Source organism: Microtus oregoni, unplaced genomic scaffold, assembly GCF_018167655.1.
Source record: "Microtus oregoni isolate MIOR12 unplaced genomic scaffold, Mior012 000013F_ref0000133, whole genome shotgun sequence".
Classification (NCBI taxonomy): domain Eukaryota; kingdom Metazoa; phylum Chordata; class Mammalia; order Rodentia; family Cricetidae; genus Microtus; species Microtus oregoni.
Window position 1 is genome coordinate 42,282,758 of NW_024543072.1, and position 20,174 is coordinate 42,302,931.

General features: G+C 44.1%; 1 protein-coding gene across 2 annotated transcripts in view; it reads left to right on the forward strand.

The window, feature by feature from the left end:
- Positions 1–20,174, forward strand: part of Soat1 (sterol O-acyltransferase 1) — a 60,888-nt gene that overhangs the window by 20,821 nt on the left and 19,893 nt on the right. Inside the window, exons 3-4 of one of the 2 annotated variants that reach the window (XM_041662653.1) lie at positions 6,259–6,317; positions 18,779–18,930. In XM_041662653.1, the coding sequence (XP_041518587.1) occupies positions 6,259–6,317; positions 18,779–18,930 (211 nt within the window). The remainder of the gene's footprint in view (positions 1–6,258; positions 6,318–18,778; positions 18,931–20,174) is intronic. The other variant, XM_041662654.1, reaches the window with a different exon arrangement.

Below are 20,174 nucleotides of genomic sequence, written 5' to 3' on the forward strand. Positions count from 1 at the left end.
CCCGGTGTGGGAACCAAAAAAAAAAAAAAAAAAAAAATCGGAAGGTTAAAAAATGTTTATGTACTGTGTATGAGCATTTTGCTTGCATGTATGAATGTGAACCACATGCGTGCTTGGTACCAGCAGAGGACAGAAGAGGTCATTGGATCTTCTAGAATTGGAGTTACAGATGGTTGTGAATCACCATGTAGGTGCTGGGAATTGAACCTGGGTCCTCTACAGAGTACTCTTAACCACTGAGCCAACTCTCCAGCAATAACGAGAAACTTAAAATCAGTCTGGGCATCAGTTGGCAACAGAAACTTGCTAGTTAGTGCCTCTGCATTAGGTAATTCTGGACTTGCTGCAAGCAGACAAACCTGTAAAACGACTGTCACCGTGCAGCCCTCCATGGTCACCAGCAGGAGTACACTTGCTCAAGCTTAAGATTTTTGTGTATTCCTGGGCCACTGGGAGTGTTAGAAGACATGGTTTTAACTAGGCTCAGTTGTCTACTGATCACGTGACAATGTGCAAGATGTCTATTTCTTTGAGTCAGCTTATCTATTTTGAACATAAAAATTGGTACGAACTTCTGCTTTTCTCCCTGTGTTTTAAAGGTTAAATTATTTATGTATGATAATTCTTTACAGGCTGTCAGTGGAGTGATTGATTAGGTGTGTGAGTAGATCTTGACAGTGTTAGCAGTGATTAGACCAAGGTAATTAGCATACCTGTCACCTCATAATTAGACTCTGTATAAGCTCAGATGTATCCAATTGTAAGATAAAGATTTAGCGATCCAGAGGTCACAGTGACTGTATAGAGAAGGGCAGTGAGAAAGTGAAGGTAAGCCGTCTTTGCAGGACATGCTTTAGCGACAGTAAAATTGTACAAGATGGTTGGCTAAGAAGGTTGAATGGGTTGTTGGGAAGAGCTGATGGTTATTTTAAAGTAGTTCATCTCAAAGTCAGGATTTTATTAGTGTGATTTTGTTTTTTGTTACTCTAAACCAAATATACTTTTATATGACTTCCATTTTAACTTTGCTTTTGTATTTCAAGACAGGATTTCTCTGTGAGACAGTCCTCCAACTCACAGAGATCCGCCTGCCTCCCGAGTGCTGGGCTTAACCGCGAGCGCTACCATCACCTGGCTCCCTTTTCATTTTTTTTTAAATTTATTTATTTATTAAAGATTTCTGTCTCTTCCCCGCCACCGCCTCCCAATTCCCTCCCCCTTCCCCAATTAAGTCCCCCCCCTCATCCCGAAAAGCAATCAGGGTTCCCTGTCCTGTGGAAAGTCCAAGGAACCCCCACCTCCATCCAGGTCTAGTAAGTTGAGCATCCAAACTGCCTAGGCTCCCCCAAAGCCAGTGCGTGCAGTAGGATCCCTTTTCATTTTTAAAATTACTTTTCAAATTAACACACCAAGAGATGGTTTTCATTTCTTTTTTTAATTATTTGTTATGTGTGTGTGATGTGTGAGTGTGGGTGCACACGTGCCATAGCGGGGTGGAGGGCCGAGGATGGCTTGTGGGAGCTGGAGCTTTCTTACTGAAAGCAGATGGTTGCGCTGTCTTCCTGAGCTCTGGCTTTGAGACAGCATCTTACCCTAGAGCCCAGGCTGGCCTTGAACTCTATCTAGGTGAATTTCCTTCCTGCTTCAGCCCCCCTCACCCCCACTGGTGACAGCACAGCGTGGCCTTTGCATGGGGTCAGGAGACAACTCTGGGAGTCGGTGCTCTCATTCCACGATGTGGGTCCTGGGCATCAAACTCAGGTCGTCAGGCTTGGCAGCAAGCACCTTCACCAGCTGAGGCACCTTATCATCCCCCAGCTCAGGTTTGTTGTTTTGTTTTCCGAGACAGGGTTTCTCTGGGTAGCCCTGGGTGTCCTAGAACTCATTCTGTAGACCAGGCTGACCTTGAACTCAGATTCACCTGCCACCACCTCTGGGTCCCCCCAGCATGGATTTAACAATGTGTTTCCTATTAAGATGGCACTGGGCCCCAGCTCTCTGAGCCTGGAGTTGCTCTTCTTAGCTGCCAGAGCAGTCACAGTCTCAGCAAGGCCGGTAGATGGGTTGAGAGTTGGCCCAGGCCTGCGGGTAGGCTGCAAGTTTCTTCTCACCAGGCTTCCTGGTTTACCTTCTGGATGAGGTGTGGCCAGCACCCAGCCACACTTCCTGTGTCTCTCTCTGCATTTGCCAGCTGTCTGCCACACATGAAGGATTTCTGAAACTCTTCCTTTTTAGAATAGAGTCTGTTTTTTCTTAAAGGTGTATTTATTCATGTACTGTGGGTATGAGTGCTCTGTCTTCATGCACACCAGAAGGAGTAGTCAGATCCCATTGTAGATGGTTGTGAGCCACCTTGCTGGGAATAGAACTCAGGACCTCTGGAAGAGCAGTCAAGTGCTCTTACCTGCTGAGCCCTCTCTCCAGCCCGGCCTGTTTTCTATCATTTTGATACTTTACTACTGTGTCATAGAAGCAGATTCCAGCCTGCCCACTTAACTACAAGTTTTATTTTGTAACCTTTTTGTATGTTTGTTTTTGTTTTTTGAGACAGGGTTCTCTGAGGCCAGCCGCAGATCAGCCTGTCTCTGCCTCCCAAGTGCTGGGACTAAAGACTTGTGTCACCACTGCCTGGCTTTTAGTTTGTAACTTTTAATAAGCCTTATTAAACAAGGTGTGCTGTCACCACCTATAATCCTAGAATTTGTGAGCTGTATGCAGGCAGATTTCGAGTTTAAGGCTACCCTGGGCTATGTAAGATATTGTTTGAAAACAAATCAAAGTTTTACTTAGCTGGGCACTATGGCTTGTGTCAGTAATGCAGACTGAGGCAGGAGGATTACTGTGAGTTTGAGGCCAGCCTGGGCTATGTAGTTAGTGAGTATCACCTTAGTCAGCACTGATTTACCATGCAACTGGTAACCTAGAAAACAAGTATATAATATCTGCCTTTTGGCAAAAAACATTAAATACATTATTGTAAAGTGATGAGATTTTGGCATTTAATCCATGTAACATGAGGGTCTGCTTGTTGGGGTTTCTGTTCTGCTTAGTTCCCACAACCATTAGGCCCCAAAGAAAAATCACAGAGTTCTACATTAGATATAAACTGATTGGCCCATTAGCTCAGGCTTCTTATTAACTCTTATAACTTATATTAGCCCATTATTCTCGTACATGTTAGCCACATGTACCTTTTTCAGCAGGGCCTGTCATATCCTGCTTCTGCAGTGGTCTGGGCAGGACTGGGAGGAATGGGCTTCCTTCTTCCCAGAATTCTTCTATTCTCCTTGCCCTACCTCTACTTATTGTCTAGTTGTCCCACTTATACTTCTTGCCTGGCTACTGGCCAATCACTGCTTATTTAAAACATAATTGACAGAATACAGAATTGTCCCACACCGATCCAGGTTAAATTCCCAGAAATCCAACAAGTCTTTATGTTATTTTCTTCTTTCTGGAAAAATCTTAGTATATACTTACCATGATTTCTCTTTATCATTTGAGACTCTATCTATCTATACATATATGTGTATATACATAAATACCCACTAATAATATACATAAAGTATGTATATATTAAATATCTGATTTATTTTATTTTATTTGCATTGCTCAGAGGGTTCAAACTCAGGGCCTTAGCCCAAGCATTCTGCCACTGAACTATATACTTCCAGCTCCTTAGCTCAAATATTGACTCTGTTACAGTTCCTTATACACACGCACAGAGTGTCCTGTGCTCCTGTAGGCCTTCTTACACACACACACACACACACACACACACACACACACACACACAGCACCCCGTGATCCTGTAGGCCTGAGTATTATCTTCTGTTTGTGTACTTGCTCTAAGAGTCCGAAGGAAGAGTTTCGTGTGTACAAAGCAAGTTTGGAACTAATAAATGAGGTAATAGCACGGTTGTCCTAGTTGTGACGTGAGATGGAAGTACAGGACTGTTCAGGGAGCAGGTCTGTGAAGATAGCAGGAAAGGTGTGGCTTAGCTTTTCAAACCACATTAAAGTAAGAGTTTTGATACCTCAAGGAATAGGATGTAAATTAACTTTTTTTTATGGTGTGTAAGTGTGTAACCTCAAGGTCAGGAAACTTTCAGGGGTCAGTTCTTTCCTTCTAGCACTTCGGTCCTTGAATTGAACTCTGGTCCTCAGGCGTGGTGGCAGGCAGGCACTTTACTTGTGATCTGTCTCACTGACCAAAAGAATTTTTACTGGACAGGTGCAACAACCAGTTTAGCATAGCCTATGAATAATCTTTAGATGGATCTGTTAAACATAGTAGGTTTATCAATGTTAGCTAACATTTATTCATGAAGAATAAATATTGCAAGTCTAATTTTTTTGTTCTTCTTTGTCTTTTTTTTTTTTCTCACTGTATTTAAGACTGCCCTGGGTCTTGCACCTTTAATCCCAGTACCCAGGAGGCAGAGAGGCAGGTGGCAGAACTCTGAGTTTGAGGCCCACACGGTCTGCATAGGGAGTTTCAGGCCAGTCAGCAGTACACAGTGAAACATTGTCTAAATAAGTAAATTATTTTTATGACAGTGCTAATGTCTTTAGTTTCTCCAACCCCACCCTCGTCCCCTGCCTCTCCTTCCCTCCCCCTTCTCTCTTGGTTCTGTTATCTAGAATGTCTTAGGGTTGGCAACCAGGAGCTTCTCCTTCATTCTTGAACTCTTTCTGCTGGAACTGTTGAAGACCTTGGCTGGTTCTGTGACCTTCCAGGGAGAAATTATAGTTATCTGTTGGCAGTCTGGGGACACATCTTGAGTTTGCTTTCAAATAAACACACTTTAAGGTTTTTGAGATAACAAAAGTTTAGGTTGTGAAATCCACTGAAGTGTTGCAAGTTTTCTGGGAGACTGTTCTGTCTTTGAAGTAGAGACAGACACCTTTCCTTTCTGTCCAGAACCCTGTGGATGTGACCGTCCCACGGGTGTGACCGTATGGGTCCTTAGCTGTAACAGGCCTCCGTCTTGCCATTCTGTAAGGCACCAGACCCTGGGTGCTCTGTGAAAGGACCACATTCTGTGTGGCAGCCAAGAATCCATGTGCCTGTCATGTATTCCTTAGCGTTCTAGTTTCATTTTATCTTTTGTTCCTGTGGTTTTGGAACAGCTTTGCAATGAATCCTTTTAAGATTTTTTTAAGAATTTTTAATTGTATTTATGTATGAACACGTGTGCACATGTGAGTGCAGATGCCCTGGAGAAAGGGACAGGCAGCTGTGAGTGCAGCTGTGAGTGCAGATGCCCTGGAGAAAGGGACAGGCAGCTGTGAGCGCAGCTGTGAGTGCAGCTGTGAGTGCAGATGCCCTGGAGAAAGGGACAGGCAGCTGTGAGCGCAGCTGTGAGTGCAGATGCCCTGGAGAAAGGGACAGGCAGCTGTGAGTGCAGCTGTGAGCGCAGCTGTGAGTGCAGATGCCCTGGAGAAAGGGACAGGCAGCTGTGAGCGCAGCTGTGAGTGCAGATGCCCTGGAGAAAGGGACAGGCAGCTGTGAGTGCAGCTGTGAGCGCAGCTGTGAGTGCAGATGCCCTGGAGAAAGGGACAGGCAGCTGTGAGTGCAGATGCCCTGGAGAAAGGGACAGGCAGCTGTGAGTGCAGCTGTGAGCGCAGCTGTGAGTGCAGATGCCCTGGAGAAAGGGACAGGCAGCTGAGAGTGCAGATGCCCTGGAGAAAGGGACAGGCAGTTGTGAGCAGCCTGACAGGCTGGGAACTAGTGTGAGTCCTTTGCAAGCACTCTTAACCCCAGAGCCTTGAAGCCTCCAGTCCCAGTCTTAAAAACAAGTTTTTCATCCTTAACACTTTACTCAGTGTCTTCATAGTCCCTAGTGAAGATCTGTTCTGGGACCTGACTTGTGAACCCGTACCTGTGTCTGTAAGCATCTTAGCTGCTCTTGTGTCTTTCCAATGGGTACTGTCGTGTCGTGCACTGGAGTGTGTGCATTCTTCTTTATATTTGATTACTTTCGACCTAATGGTTTATTGCTGTTTGAGAGTCAACTTAAAATTCTGTTTTATTTATTTATTTTTTTATTTATTTACTTATTATGTATACAATATTCTGTCTGCAGGCCAGAAGAGGGCACCAGACCTCATTACAGATGGTTGTGAGCCACCATTTGGTTGCTGGGATTTGAACTCAGGACCTTTGGAAGAACAAGCAATGCTCTTAACCACTGAGCCATCTCTCCAGCCCCTAAAATTCTGTTTTAAACATTCAGTTATTTTTATTTCTCTTAGGTCGCATTACCATGAAACAGTTAATAGCAAAGAAGAGGCAGTTGGCGGCAGAAGCGGAGGTAGGTATCTTTTTTTTTTTTCAGAAGCAGAAATTGGGGCTTTAGGTAAAGGAGTTTAAATATTCCTCATTTATTTTTTAGGTTTTGTGTGTCTGTGGTCCTCACACTCTACTCCTTATTTTATTTTGTTTCTGTTATCGTGCGTGCGCGCACACATGCTGGGCACATAGATGGATCTCAGATGTCTTGCCGGAGTCAGTTCTCTCAGTTCCCGTGTGGGTTCCCGGGATTGAACTCAGGTTGTCAGACTCGGCAGCGAGCATTTTACCAGCGGAACCGTCTCTCTGGCCCAGCCCCATTTCTGGTTTATTTTTAATCTTTGGAGACTCCTGTCTAATCCAGGTTGGTTTGGAACTATAGCTCCCCCTGCCTGTGTTTCCCCGAGTGCTGGGATCACAAGTGCCTGCCACCTCTTTCTACTTGTTGAAGACCTGTCTGCCTTTCCTATAAGGAAGTGAGATCTGTCACTCTCGTTGCTCATAAGAATGCACGTGGCCCTTCTCTCTGCTCGCTGCGACGGCTGGTTAGGTGTGCCTGGGAGTGCTTTGTGAAGAGTCCTGGCATAGTTCCTACTACGTCTGCTTCTGTTAGGTGTTCTGTCGGGGATGGTGAAAAATCTAGTGTGGAGCCATTTTAAATGTGGACGGACTGTCCTATGAACCATATAGACTAGGCAGTGCCTTTAAATTTTCTAATAATATATAATTTAAATTTGACTGTGTTAAAATTTTCCCTTTCCCAGTGAGGTTACGATCAAAGTTCATTGACAAAATTGAAGATATGCTCAGTATCCAATGCCTGTTTTAGTTTTTAAGTTCCCTTTAAAGGTCAAGGGGATGTTCCCTTTCATCTGATTTGTTTGAAATGCCGCACTTTCTTGGGTCTAGGATGGATGCTGCTGTTACTGGAAATATCAGTACAAGAATTTGTTTGTTTCACATTCGTATTCTTCACACACACCCCCTAAGTGCGCTTGTGATGTCTACTAAGCTGCTTTATAAAGTGGTGTTCAAAAAGTTGTTAAAGTACATTTTGTTTGTTCTATGTTTGTTGTGGGATGTATGGGGGTGTTACACACGCGTGGGGAGGTCAGAGGAGAGTTGTGACATCGGTTCCCTCCTCCCATCGTGTGGGTCCCAGGGACTGAAGTCAGGTTTTCAGGTGTGACAGCAGGAGCTGCACCATCTTTCTGGTTCAGACAGTGTCTTTTCTAACTAGTACTTCATTGCTCCAATATAAGGCCCTATTTAAAGACTTATTAGCCCAGGTGGGTGGCACATACATGCCTATAATCTATAATCCCAGCAACTGAGAGGCTGAGACAGGAGGATTGCTATGACTTCAAGGCCAGCCTGGGCTACATAGCAGACCTTGTCTCAAAAATGTGGAACTGGAGGGATGGGTCAGTGCTTAAGAGTGATTGTTCTTGCAGAGAACCCAAGTTTGGTTTCCAGCACTTATATCAGGCAGCCTACAGCCACCACTATCTCCCAGCTCTAGGGAATCTGATTCCCTCTGCTGGTCTCCACAGGCACTGGCACATACATGATGCACATATGTACATGTTTGTACACACATACTTAAAACATAAAAACAAGTCTTTGAAAAGACCACCAGGTGCCATATTTCAACTGCGTAGACTTGAGGATGATTGATAAGTTGGCTGCATGGCTAAGTGGGCCCAAAACAAGTTAGTGTCATAGGCTGGACCTTAGTGGATAATGAGCAAATCTCACAAGTGTGAGAAAAGATTTCCATAAGAGAGAAGAAAAGGCTGAAGTGGTAGGAACCTTTTCACACGGCTTCCTAAGTCCCCAGGGGAAAGATTGTGAAAGGGAGCATAGAGTGAGGGAGCAAGGGAGGGCAGGAAGAGCACAGAATCGGAAAGTTTCACAGATCCAGGGTAACTTTCTGGGCTTGGTTTTGTTAGTTTGGAACAAGCTCTTGTTATGTAGCCTGAGCTGGGCTTGAACTCAAAACAGTCCCCCTGCCTCAACCTCAGAGTGCTGAAATTCCTAGTCTGAGCTACCGTACCTGGCTTATAGCTTTAAAAAAAGAGTACTCCATTATCTGCTTTATTTATAGTGAATAAATTAAATTCTAGGACCTGTGAGATGCTGTAAGGAATAAGGGCTCTTGTCGCCCCAGCTGACAACCTGAATTCAGTCCTGGAACCCACTTGGTGGAAGGTGGGAGTTGACTCCCTCAGTTGTTCCCTGGCCTCCACGTTGTGCTGTGGTATTTGTATGCCCATCAGTAAATAAATAAATATCGGTAAATAAAATAAAAACAGTATCAGTAAATAAATAAGTGTCAGATTCCCTGGTTTGGTCATTTGAAATCAGGATGAAGTAATGAATGAAATAAAAAAAAGAAGTAGCTGAGAGGAGGGTGGGCATTAATTTAGCCCACAGTATTAATTATATGTATGGGACAAGGCCTTGTTATGTGATCTACTTCCCTCTGTTAGGGGCACACCCCAGTCTTAACCCTGGTTTGAAGGTAGATATCCTATTGTGTCTCAGGTCTCTGATGGTTACTTATGCCCTGCTGGGGACAATGGAAGGGAACGTGTAGTGGGAAAGTCGGGCTTACATTGTATTCCTTCCTGTTTCTTACCCTCGGTGGGGAATTCTTTTCTACCTGTGTGCTTTACCCTTATGCCTTCACCCATCAAAATAATACACCACAGTCTTCAAATTCTAGCTCGTTCTGCTGACCACAGTTTTCCTACCCCCTTGCTTTGAATATGTCCTCCTCATCTTGTACTCCTAAGTTTTTAGTCTATGATTTGATTGGTTGATTAATTAATGATTGATTGATTGAGGTACTAGGAGGTAAACCTAGGTCCTACACATGCTAGGCAATCCCTCTCCTAACCCTGATCATCGCTAGCCCCATTTATTTGTTTGTTTAACAGAGATTTTTTTTTTTTGTTTGTTTGTTTTTTGAGACAGGGTTTCTCTGCGGCTTTGGAGCCTGTCCTGGAACTAGCTCTGTAGACCAGGCTGGTCTTGAACTCACAGAGATCCGCCTGCCTCTGCCTCCTGAGTGCTGGGATTAAAGGCGTGAGCCACTAGCGCCCGGCTAACAGAGATCTTGTTTAGAGACCTTGAACCCAACTCTGTGGCCCAGGCCTCAGCTGGCAACCTGCCTCCTGTTTGTGATTACAGGTCTGTAGCAGGGTTCCCTGCATTTATGTGTAGTGCTTTGTTCTAAATGAATCATTACAGCTAACTGATAAACTTGTGATTTGATTCAAATGCCCTTGAATTGGCAATTGTTGACTGGGACGTAGTAGCTTACTTGGTAGAGTGCCTTCTCACACACACGGAGCCCTGGGTTTGATCCTCACACTTCTGCCCAAACTGTCCATTTTTGCTTTGTTCCTGTAGGCTTCCAGTCACTTTTTACTTGGCAATGCAGGCCTGGCTGTGTTCTTTGAAATCTCCTCTCTCGTTTTACTTAAATGCATAGATGTACAACTCTAGTCTGCCTTGGAGACTTTTGGGAAAGTCAGGTCATTGGTCTTTTTATTTTATCATTTGAAAAAAACTAGAAAGCTTCTACCCTTGAATGTTCAGCCTTTCAGGTAACGATGAAAGAGGGTCCACACGGACCAGAGCGGAGGATGTGTTGGGTTTAGTGTAGACGAACGGGACTGGGCTGCTTCACCTGCTCGCGCGGCTCTGCCCTCGCATTGGCTTCTCTTCCTGTTGTACAGGGTGATACAGCGTCTTAGTTAGACACTTGGAGCCCTGCGTCAGGTGGTGTCCATGGTAAGGACCGCCCCAGTTTCAGAGGTGTTAAAGACCTCCGCTGAGGTGCTCTATTTTATTTTATTATTTTGTGGGGGTTTGGGAATTATTTATTTATTTATTTTGTGACAAGATTTAACCTTATAGCCCAGATTGGCTTTAAACATGACAGTCCTCCTGCCTCGGCTTCCCAAGTGCTGGGACTGTAGGCACAGATCACTGTACCGCACTTACTGCTGTAGTCTATTTCGTGGTTAATGAAACCAAAACCTCAGAACAGTCAAAGGATAGTGACCTCCGTGACACTGCTTGAGGAACACTTTCCATATGTTCTGTTTAATATCCCTGAAATCGGAATAGATATCCCCTCTTCTCCCTTCCTGTCACTCCCCCATCCCTCCCCTCTGGAAGCTGTCTCATGTTACCCCGGCCGGACTCAAACCCACTGTGAGGTTGAGGATTGTGTTGAACTCTGATCTTCATGTCACCATCTCTCAGTCGCTGTATTCATGGCATGTGCTAAGTCCGGAAAGCAAATGTTTTGATCTTAGTAGCACACAAAAATCAGCTTTAATCTAAATTAAAGACTTTCAAAACTGAGAAGCGATCTGGGATGATGGCATACACTGTGACGTGGAGGTAGGAGGGCGAGGAACCAAGCTTGAGGCCTGGGCATTTGAGACGCCGCCCTAAAACAGTGCAAACAACAGAGCGACCCCTTGAGAGAAGATACTCTGACTTCTCTTCTGGTTGTATAGCTTACGTTTACTAGGAAAGTGCTCACAGTTTAAGATCTCACCCTATTGTTACATTGCCACACCACTCGGCTTTATGAGCAGGAGGAATCTGCTTTCTCCACACTTTTCTCTCATCATAGGGATGGTATAGGCTCATTGCTGAGAACCCCTAAGAGAAACATAAAGAAGTAATATCTATCAACTAAATGCCTGCCACCAGGAAATAACATTTCGGCTTATTTCCCTCCTGACAGTTTTTCCTTTCCCTGTCATGCACACAGTTCCATGTAGATGGATTGTGCAGAGTTTGCATCTATCTATATAGGGAGGATATGCCTTTATATGTTCATATATGCTCATTGCTGTGCGTGTTAGTTTGCATATTGTCCTTAATATTTTGTGCTTGTGTATCATATGTGTATTATGTGATCTTAAAGTGTTTTCATTACAGTTCTTTGTGTGGATGTCGTATTTGTTAACTATGAGGAATATATTTTTACTACTTTTCTAATCTTCTAGAATTTTCACAAAGACCAATGAAATGAAAGAGTTGATGGAGACCACGAGAGTAAAATCTGCTACCCTTTGATAACTGGGTGTGGCAGCACACACCTGTAATCACTAGGCTGAAACATTTCAAGTTCAAGGTTAGCCTAGGCTACCATGTAGGGTTTCTGCTGCTGTGAAGAGATGCCATGGCCGTGGCAACTCTGATAAATGAAAGCATTTAACTGGGGCTGGCTTATAGCTCAGAGGCTTATTGTCATTGTGACCAGAAGCATGGTGTGCAGGCAGAAGTGGTGCTGGCACAGGAGTGAGAGTTCTACATCCGGATCAGCAGGCAGCAGGAAAAGAGAATGCAACTGGGCCTGGCTTGAGCTTCTGAAACCTCAAAGTTCACCCCCAGTGACACACTTCCTTCAACAAAGCCACACCTCCTAATAGTGCCATTTCCTGGGAGCCTATGGAGGCCATTTTTATTCAAATCATCACAGGTACATAGTAAAACTCTGTCTTTAATAATACTAAACAAACTAACAAAACATTTGAAAGATAAAGATGAATAGGTTGCTGGGCAGTGGTGGCACATACCTTTAATCCCAGCACTCGGGAGGCAGAGGCAAGTGGATGGCTCATTCTGTGAGGTCGAGGCCAGTCTGGTCTACAGAGTGAGTTCCAGGAGAGGCTCCAAAGCTACAGAGATACTCTGTCTCAAAAGAACAAAAAAAGGACTAGGTTATTTAAGTGGAAGATTAAGGTGGATAAATATGTTTCAGCTTAGTTTGGGCTGATTAAAATGAGATTAAGAATATTATGTAGACTAAATTTTGTGACAGCCCAGTGCTAATTTCGATACAGGGTCTCTATCTCAGGTAGGCCTTAAACTCACTTTGTAGCTAAGGATGACCTTGAATTTCTGAACTCTTGCCTCCACCTTGTAATGCTGGGAAGCCAGGCTTACAAAATCATGTTTGGTTTATGCTGTGCTGAGATGAGACCCCAGGCCTTCTGAGTTCCTGAACGTTAGGTAAGCGTTCTACCATCTGATCTGCATCCCCAGCTGCTCCCTGCCCTGTTTCAGGTTTTGAGGCAGAAGCTCAAACCGTTAGCTTAGGCTGGTCTCAAACTGGAAGGAAGCAAACTTCCTGCTGTGTTTTCCCAAGTACTAGGATTACTGCTCTGTGCCTCCATGTCCTGCTTGCAACACTTTGCGTTAAGTCTTTGCTTTCAAACAAAATGCTTTTGACTTAGCTTGACTAGGGCTTTCTTTCTTATTAGGTTACCCACCATTAGGGTACATGCTTACATTGACTTTTTATTTTTATTTTTTTAATTGTTTTTATTGAGCTATATAGACTTTATTTTTTTAGACAGGGTGTCTATGTAGCTTTGGCTGTCTTGGAACTCTTTATGTAGACCAGGCTGGCCTCAGACTCACAGGGGTCCACCTGCCTCTGCCTCCCATACACATTTCTATTTTATGATTTTTTTCCCTTCCCTAAAATTTTGTTGGTTTTTGTTTTGTTTTGTTGATGGTACCAATTATATATACAGAAAATAGTTCAGATAATGTGTGGTAGAAAGCAATATAGTAATAATGAAATCTGAGGTTGTGTGGACGATATTTTTCCAACCAGCAGCTGACAAGTTCTAGGATTTGCACACACCACTTTACCCACCTCTTTTACTAACCCCTCCCGACTCCAGGCTGGAGCACAGGACCTTGCTCCAGCTAAGCAAGCATCTTATCACTGAGCTACGGCCCTAGCCCTTCAGTTGAGCTTTTTAAGCTTAGGTTTCCCATGTGTAAAATAAATATTATAATGTTCATTTGTTTTCAAGCCTGGAGATAATGTATAAAAGCTCCCAGAGATATGTCATACGTACTCATCTAATGAACAGTAGTCACGTGGTTTTCAAGCCCCTTTCCTTCATAGCTTCTAGGGGAAAAGTCAGTGAGGTGTTTGGTTTTGTGTTTTAATGACCACTTTCTACATCCTTTATAACAAAGACTGAATTAATCCACCATGGCGTGTGTAGGTTTGGTACTGGTTGGTTCCACAGTTGTTTGAAAATTGCAAAGACACTTTTATGAGTGCCGGATGCATGATGTATAAATAGAGGTGGTATTTGTCAAGACAGGGTGGCCCATGCCTGTAAGCTCAGCACTTGGGAGGCTGAGGCAGGAGATCACCTCCAGTTTGATGTCAGTCTGGGCAAAAGATCAAAAAAACCAACCAGCCGACCAAGATACTGAAAGTCATTGGGGAAGGCAAATGGAAAAAGAGAGAACTTTAGAAAAGGAGTTAGGTACAATGAAGGAAAAGGACAAGGAGCATCTTTCCAGGGCAGACCCTGGAGTCAGGGGCACATTTGACCCAGATTCCTGCCCCCCCTGGGGATGCCTGCTTTGTCTAGGAGGGTTGGGTTTCTGATTGTGCTACAACCTCTGTGCCACAACCTCTTTCCATGAGATTGAAAGGTTCCCTGGGCCGAGCCAGGCACTGAGTCAGAGCCACCAAACAATTCTTAGACTCCTAGGGGCCTTGTGGAGTCAGCATAATCCTTCTTAAAGCCATCTTTGAGGAAATTGTGAGTCCTGTGTCCTGTGGCGTTTGAGATGCTAAAAAACTGCCCTGATTGGTTTGCGCTGGGGCTGCTTCTCCCAGCCTGCTTGGAAGTTTTTCAGCCTTTGGAAGAATTATTTGATTCATCCACAGATGACTGTTTTCTCATTTCAGAACTCAGTCCGATGTAGCTTCAGCCTGGAGGCTTTCTATAGAAGCTGCTTTCTGAGGTGTGGCTGTGAGTGCGTTTGTAAATCTGTGCCTAAAATGTCCGTCCATTCCACCCGGGTACCTATCTCGTTCCTGAGCATGTGTGCTTTTATTATGTAGGTTCCCAACCACAGGATCTTTGTTCCCCATTCTTGGACTCTTCCGGGTGATCTAATTCAGCTGCTTGCTTAAAATAGAAGGTTCATGTGAGCCCCAAAACACAGTGCATTTGTTTGCTGGGTTTCTGTTCGTTTGCTTTTCGTTGTTTGGAACAGCGTCTTATTCTGTAGCTCTGGGTGGCCTGGGTACATACAGAATGGCTAGCAATCCTCCTGCCACAGCCCCGAGTGCTGGGGTGGTTACTAGATTATCTAAACACCTTGCTTTTCTAGTCATTGTCCTCTCCCTCAGCATCTGTCCACCCCTTGAGGGCCACTGGCTGAGGGAAGTTAGTACGCACAGAGGCGAGTTTGAGAGAGGTCAAGTCAGTGGAAAAGCCCCAGCTAATGCCATGTCCCTTCAGTTATTCAGACTTCATTCAGACTAACTGTGCTCACATTTTGAATTCTAAATAACAGTTTTGTGTGCTAGGAGAACGTGAAAGGCAGGAGCAGCCGCTCCGTTAGCTGTCCTCTCAGAGGGAGTGGCAGTAGAGTCACCAGTGTCGTCTCTGAGGATTTCTGAAGGGAGTTTAAGAAACTTCCTGGTCTCCACAAAGGCAGTGTTCTTGAGTCCACTGGCAGCAGCTGCTGTTGACTATTTTTTGTTAATTTTTCTTATTATTTTTATTGAGCTATATATTTTTCTCCGTTTCCTTTCCTTCCTCCCCTCTCTGACTTTTAATTCCCCAGAGAAAGACAGACATTAAAATATGAGCATTAGGCAGCGAATTATAATACCGTATATAAAGTGCTACATTTAAATAATTGTCTTAGGCTGGGTGGTGTGGCGCACTCTATTAAGTGCTCGGGAGGCAGAGGCAGGCGGATCTCTGAGTTCGAGGCCAGTCTGGCCTATAAGAGCTAGTTTCACGACAGGTTCTAAAGTTTCGAGAAACCCTGTCTCGAAAAACCAATACATACATATGTACATACATAAATAAGAAGAAAAAGAAGAAAAGATTGTCTTGGATTCCTGAAGTGCCCACGTACAAATTTGAGTTCAGGGGGAATGAAAGGCAGGCGTTAATCCTGTTGGAATGCTCTGCACCCCTTCTGAGGAGTCAGAAAACTTGACGCTTTCTGCTTTACACTGGTTGTCACACCGATGCCTGTCTTCTCATGCTGCCCCTGTTGTCCTTTCTCTGTGACACTGTTTCTCCTCATTGTTAGACAAAAGCAAGGGCTCTGCATTCGTCTGGCAAGCAGTGCATAAGGAGTAAGAGCTATGTTGTACTGGGTGTGCCGGCACCTGCCTGGGATCTGTACTCGGCAGGTGAGAGCAGGAGAGTTGGTTGCCTTGAGTTAGGGGCTGTTCTGGGCTACAGCATGATTCTGTCTTAAACAAGAAAAAAAAGACTCATCAATTTTTGTTATTTTATAATGCATGTGTGTGTGTGTGTGTGTGTGTGTATGTGTGTGTGTGTATGTGTGTGTGTGTGTGTATGTGTGTGTGTGTGTGTGTGTGTGTGTGTGTGTGTGTGTGTGTATAACACTCACGTGCCACGGTGCACATCTGAAGGTCAGGGCAGTTAGTGCTCTTTCTCTAGTCAAGGGTTCCCAGCAACTGAACTTGGGTTGCCAGGCTCACACTGCGACAGTTTTCCAGCTGAACGGTCGTGGTGCCTGCCCGCCCCTGCCCATTTCTGCCCACCTCTGCCCGCCTCTGCCCTAACTCAAGTTTAGCTGTAGCTGAAGGAAGGAAGACTTGACTAAGCAGTTTTTACTGACATTTGTATAACTTCTTTAACAACCCCTCCCCTATGCTTTTATTGTCTTACACTTGATACGTGGGTGTGTCACCCTGGTGTCAGTGTGTGAGGAGTGCTGAAAGGGGTGGCTTGGAAGCCTTTCCCTTGTCTCAAGAACCTGGGCTTCTCTTCAGTGCCGAGTGAAATTGAGATTTGACTCCAAGCACAGGGAGGCCGCGGCCTTACACACATGGCTTGTCCCCTGCACCCTTCTGACCGTCCCTGACCTTAGCGCTTAGCACTTTCTGCTTCAACAATGAAAAACTCCATTCTAGAACTTACCAAGAGCATTGCACTGCTCACTCCACAAGGACAGGGTGCTGGGTTTGTGTGTTTATTATTGCCTCCCTAGTTAGTGCCTCAGAGTGCCCCAAATTTGTCCTACTCCTGTGTGGGATCAAAAGATCCTGCCCCTGCCCTCTCAGTATATTTCTCCATTGGAAAAAAAAATTACTTTACTTTTTAAAATTTATTTTAGGGCCAGGTGTGGTGGCACATGACTTTAACCCAGAGCTTGGGGCAGAGCCATAGCATCTGTGAGAGCGTGGTGGCATATTCCCACTACCCTGCTGCCCTTTGTGCAATTGCGTGCATAGGCATGTCTAGGCTTTTGTTTTACTTGCTCACTCCTATTTGTTTCTTTATTATTATTTTGAAACAGGGTCTCACTAGAATATCCCAGGCTGTTCTAGAACTCTGTGTAGCTCAGCCTGATCTCAAAATTATACCATTCCTTTTGTGTCAATGTATTGTAACCTGAAAAAATGACATTTATATTCATAATATATAAATATTTTCAAAAACTGCAAGTATTTATCTTAAAATATTAAGGACAGGGCTGGAGAGATAGCTCAGAGGTTAAGAACATTGACTGCTCTTCCAGAGGTCCTGAGTCCAATTCCCAGCAACCACATGGTGGCTCACAACCATCTGTAATGAGATCTGGTGCCCTCTTCTGGCCTGCAAGTATACATGCAAGCAGAACACTGTATGTAATAAATAAATCTTAAAAAAAATATTAAGGACAGCTAGAGGCCCAAATAACAATTGTTTTTTTTTAAATATTTATTTATTTATTATGTATACAATATTCTGTCTGTGTGTATGCCTGCAGGCCAGAAGAGGGCACCAGACCTCATTATAGATGGTTGTGAGCCACCATGTGGTTGCTGGGAATTGAACTCAGGACCTTTGGAAGAGCAGGCAATGCTCTTAACCTCTGAGCCATCTCTCCAGTCCCCCCAAATAACAATTGTGTATAATTTTTATTTGTGTATATTTTAAAACAGAGACACCTCCTGCCTCTGCCTCCTGTGTGTCTGGATTACATGTGTGCACCATTTCACATGTTTCTACATATTTATTTTCATAAGATTTTGTATGTATAGATGTGTATATATAACATGCACACACTCTTAACTTTTATGAATATGTATGGCAGTATTTAGCTATACAACACATACATATTCATGATGTTCTTTCTTGTTTTTATTTTTTGGTTTTTCAAGACAGGGTTTCTTTGTGTAGGTTTGGCTGTCCTGGAACTAGCTCTGTAGACCAGACTAGCCTTGAACTCACAGAGGGCTGCTTGCTTCTGCCTCCTGAGTGCTGGGATCAAAGGCATGTGCCATCATGACTTTATTCATGTTTTATGGTTAGCTAAATACATAGTTATGGAAATAGGAATAAATATTATATAAACATAGCTATGATACAAAATGACATGCATTAAAATGTAAATTGAGGGTTGGAGAGATGGCTCAGTGGTTAAGAGCATTGTTGATCTTGCAGAGGACTGGAATTTGGTTCCTAGCACCAACATGGTAGTTCACAACCATCCATAACTCCATCTCCTGGGGATCTGATGCCCTCTTCTGACCTCTGCAGACACTAGGCGTGTGCACGGTATTTATATACACATGCAGGCAAAACACATACAAGAAGATAAATGTTTTTAAAAAATGGTTTAGAATATTCGTTATGGGAACTTAGGGGCAAAGGGATTCGTTTAGGAAAAAAGACTGTGCTAATTACATAATATAGACATAATGTATTGATTTTTGTTTTCTAAATAAAACTATTAAAAGAATGTTCTCATTTTTATCTGCTGTGGTGTATGTGTTTGGGGGCAGGGTCTTAGTCCAGGTGGCCTCACACTTGCTCTGCCTCTGCCTCCCATTTCTCCCATTGTGCCTCTCTGATGTTAGTGGCCTTCCTAGATGCTCGTCTACCAGGTGGTCCTTCAGTATCCTTGGGGACGTAGGCATATCGCCAGGCACGGTGGCACGTGACTGATCCCAGCACTTTGGAGGTGAGGGCTTGGAAGATCAAGGTCGTTTGTCTACATAGCAACTTTGAGGGAGGAAAAGAGAGTAGAAAGGCGATAGGTATATATTTTCTTTTTTGGGGGGGCGGGGTTTAAGGCAGGGTTTCTCTGTAGCTTTGGAGCCTGTCCTGGAACTAGTTCTTGTAGACCAGGCTGGCCTCAAGCTCACAGAGATCCTCCTGCCTCTGCCTCCTGAGTGCTGGGATTAAAGGCGTGCGCCACCACTGCCCAGCAGGTATATATTTTCAACAGGCTATATGTTATTACTGTGTTTTCATACATGTCTGAAACGACAAATCAACGATAGAAATTATTTCTTCTGCTTTGACTCCTGTGAGCTCACTTGTTTAGTATGGCTTTCCGTCGACCCACACTTTAAGGGATCCCCTCAGAGAAACGTCAGTGACCCACAAGCAAACGCTGACATTTTTATTTATTTGTTTAAAACTTTAGGAACTGAAGCCACTGTTTCTGAAGGAAGTTGGTTGTCACTTTGATGATTTTGTGACCAATCTTATTGAAAAGTCTGCATCTCTGGACAATGGTGGGTGTGCTCTTACAACCTTCTCCATTCTTGAAGAAATGAAAAACAACCACAGAGCCAAGTGAGTATGTGTGTTGTTGTCTCCCAGTGTAGACATCTACTCCAGCCAGCTCCGTGGTCAGAATGTGGAGTGCAGTGGAAATGCCCCGGGTCACGCCTTGTCACCACTTCTACATTTTCTTTTTTATATTTTTTATCTTTTGAGTCAGTTTCTCACTATGTTGCCTTGGCTGGCCTGGATCCCTATGTGGATCAGGCTGGCCTCGAACTCACAGAGAGTTGCCTGCCTCTCTCTGCCTTCTGAGTGCTGGGGTTAAAGGTTTTTTTTCCCCTTCTTAATATAGGGTCCCATTTATTTTATTTTATTTATTATCACAGCTTATTTATTTATTTATTTATTTATTTTGGTTTTTTGAGACAAGGTTTCTCTGTGTAACTGCCCTGGCTGTCCTGGAACTCGCTTTGTAGACCAGGCTGGCCTTGATTGAATTCACAGATTATCTGTCTCTGCCCCCGAGTGCTGGGGTTAAGGGTGTGTGTCACCACTGCCTGGTAAACTTAATTTTTTTTTTACATTAATCTATTTTGTTTGTTTGTATGTATGTGTGTATGTTTGTATATATGTATGTGTATGTGGGGGCATGCAGTCCACAGTGGACATGTAGAGGTCAGAGGACAGTTTTTGATTGGCAGTTCTCTCCTTCCACCCTGTGGATCCCAGTTTGAATTAAGGTTGTCAGGTTCGGTGACAAATGTCTTTACCTGCTGAGCTGTAGCACTGACCCAGTATGGGTTTTGTAATGTGGATACAAAACCTTAAACCAAGCCCCTCGTGGTGAGGTAGATGCCACAGCTATCCGCATGTTACAGATTAGTGCAGCTATGCGAGATTCCACATCAGGGATCTACCCTGGAGTCTGCTCCAGAGTCCTTGATGTAACCACATCCTTCCCATGCCTGTTGTGTACTATTCGGTGTGTACTCGTAGGAAAGTACCCTGCAGTTAGTATGTGTTTAGAGGGAAGGCATCAACGGCCACTGTGTGCTACTTTGCCCTTGTGGGCTCCCTGCTAGTCTCTCCTGGAGAACGGTTGTGAGTGTAATAGCCAACGGCAGTGCCCTAATAGGATGGTATGTGAGGCACTAAATGTGTTTTATCTCCCAAAAGCAGCTGATATGATGAGGAAACTAGCTGTTGGGGTTGTTGCAAGGTCTTTGACACTGAGAAGTGTCCCATAAACATTAGGTCAAGAGATGCTGCCAAGCCTGAATTCAATCCTTGGTTTAACCTGGTGAAAGGAGAGA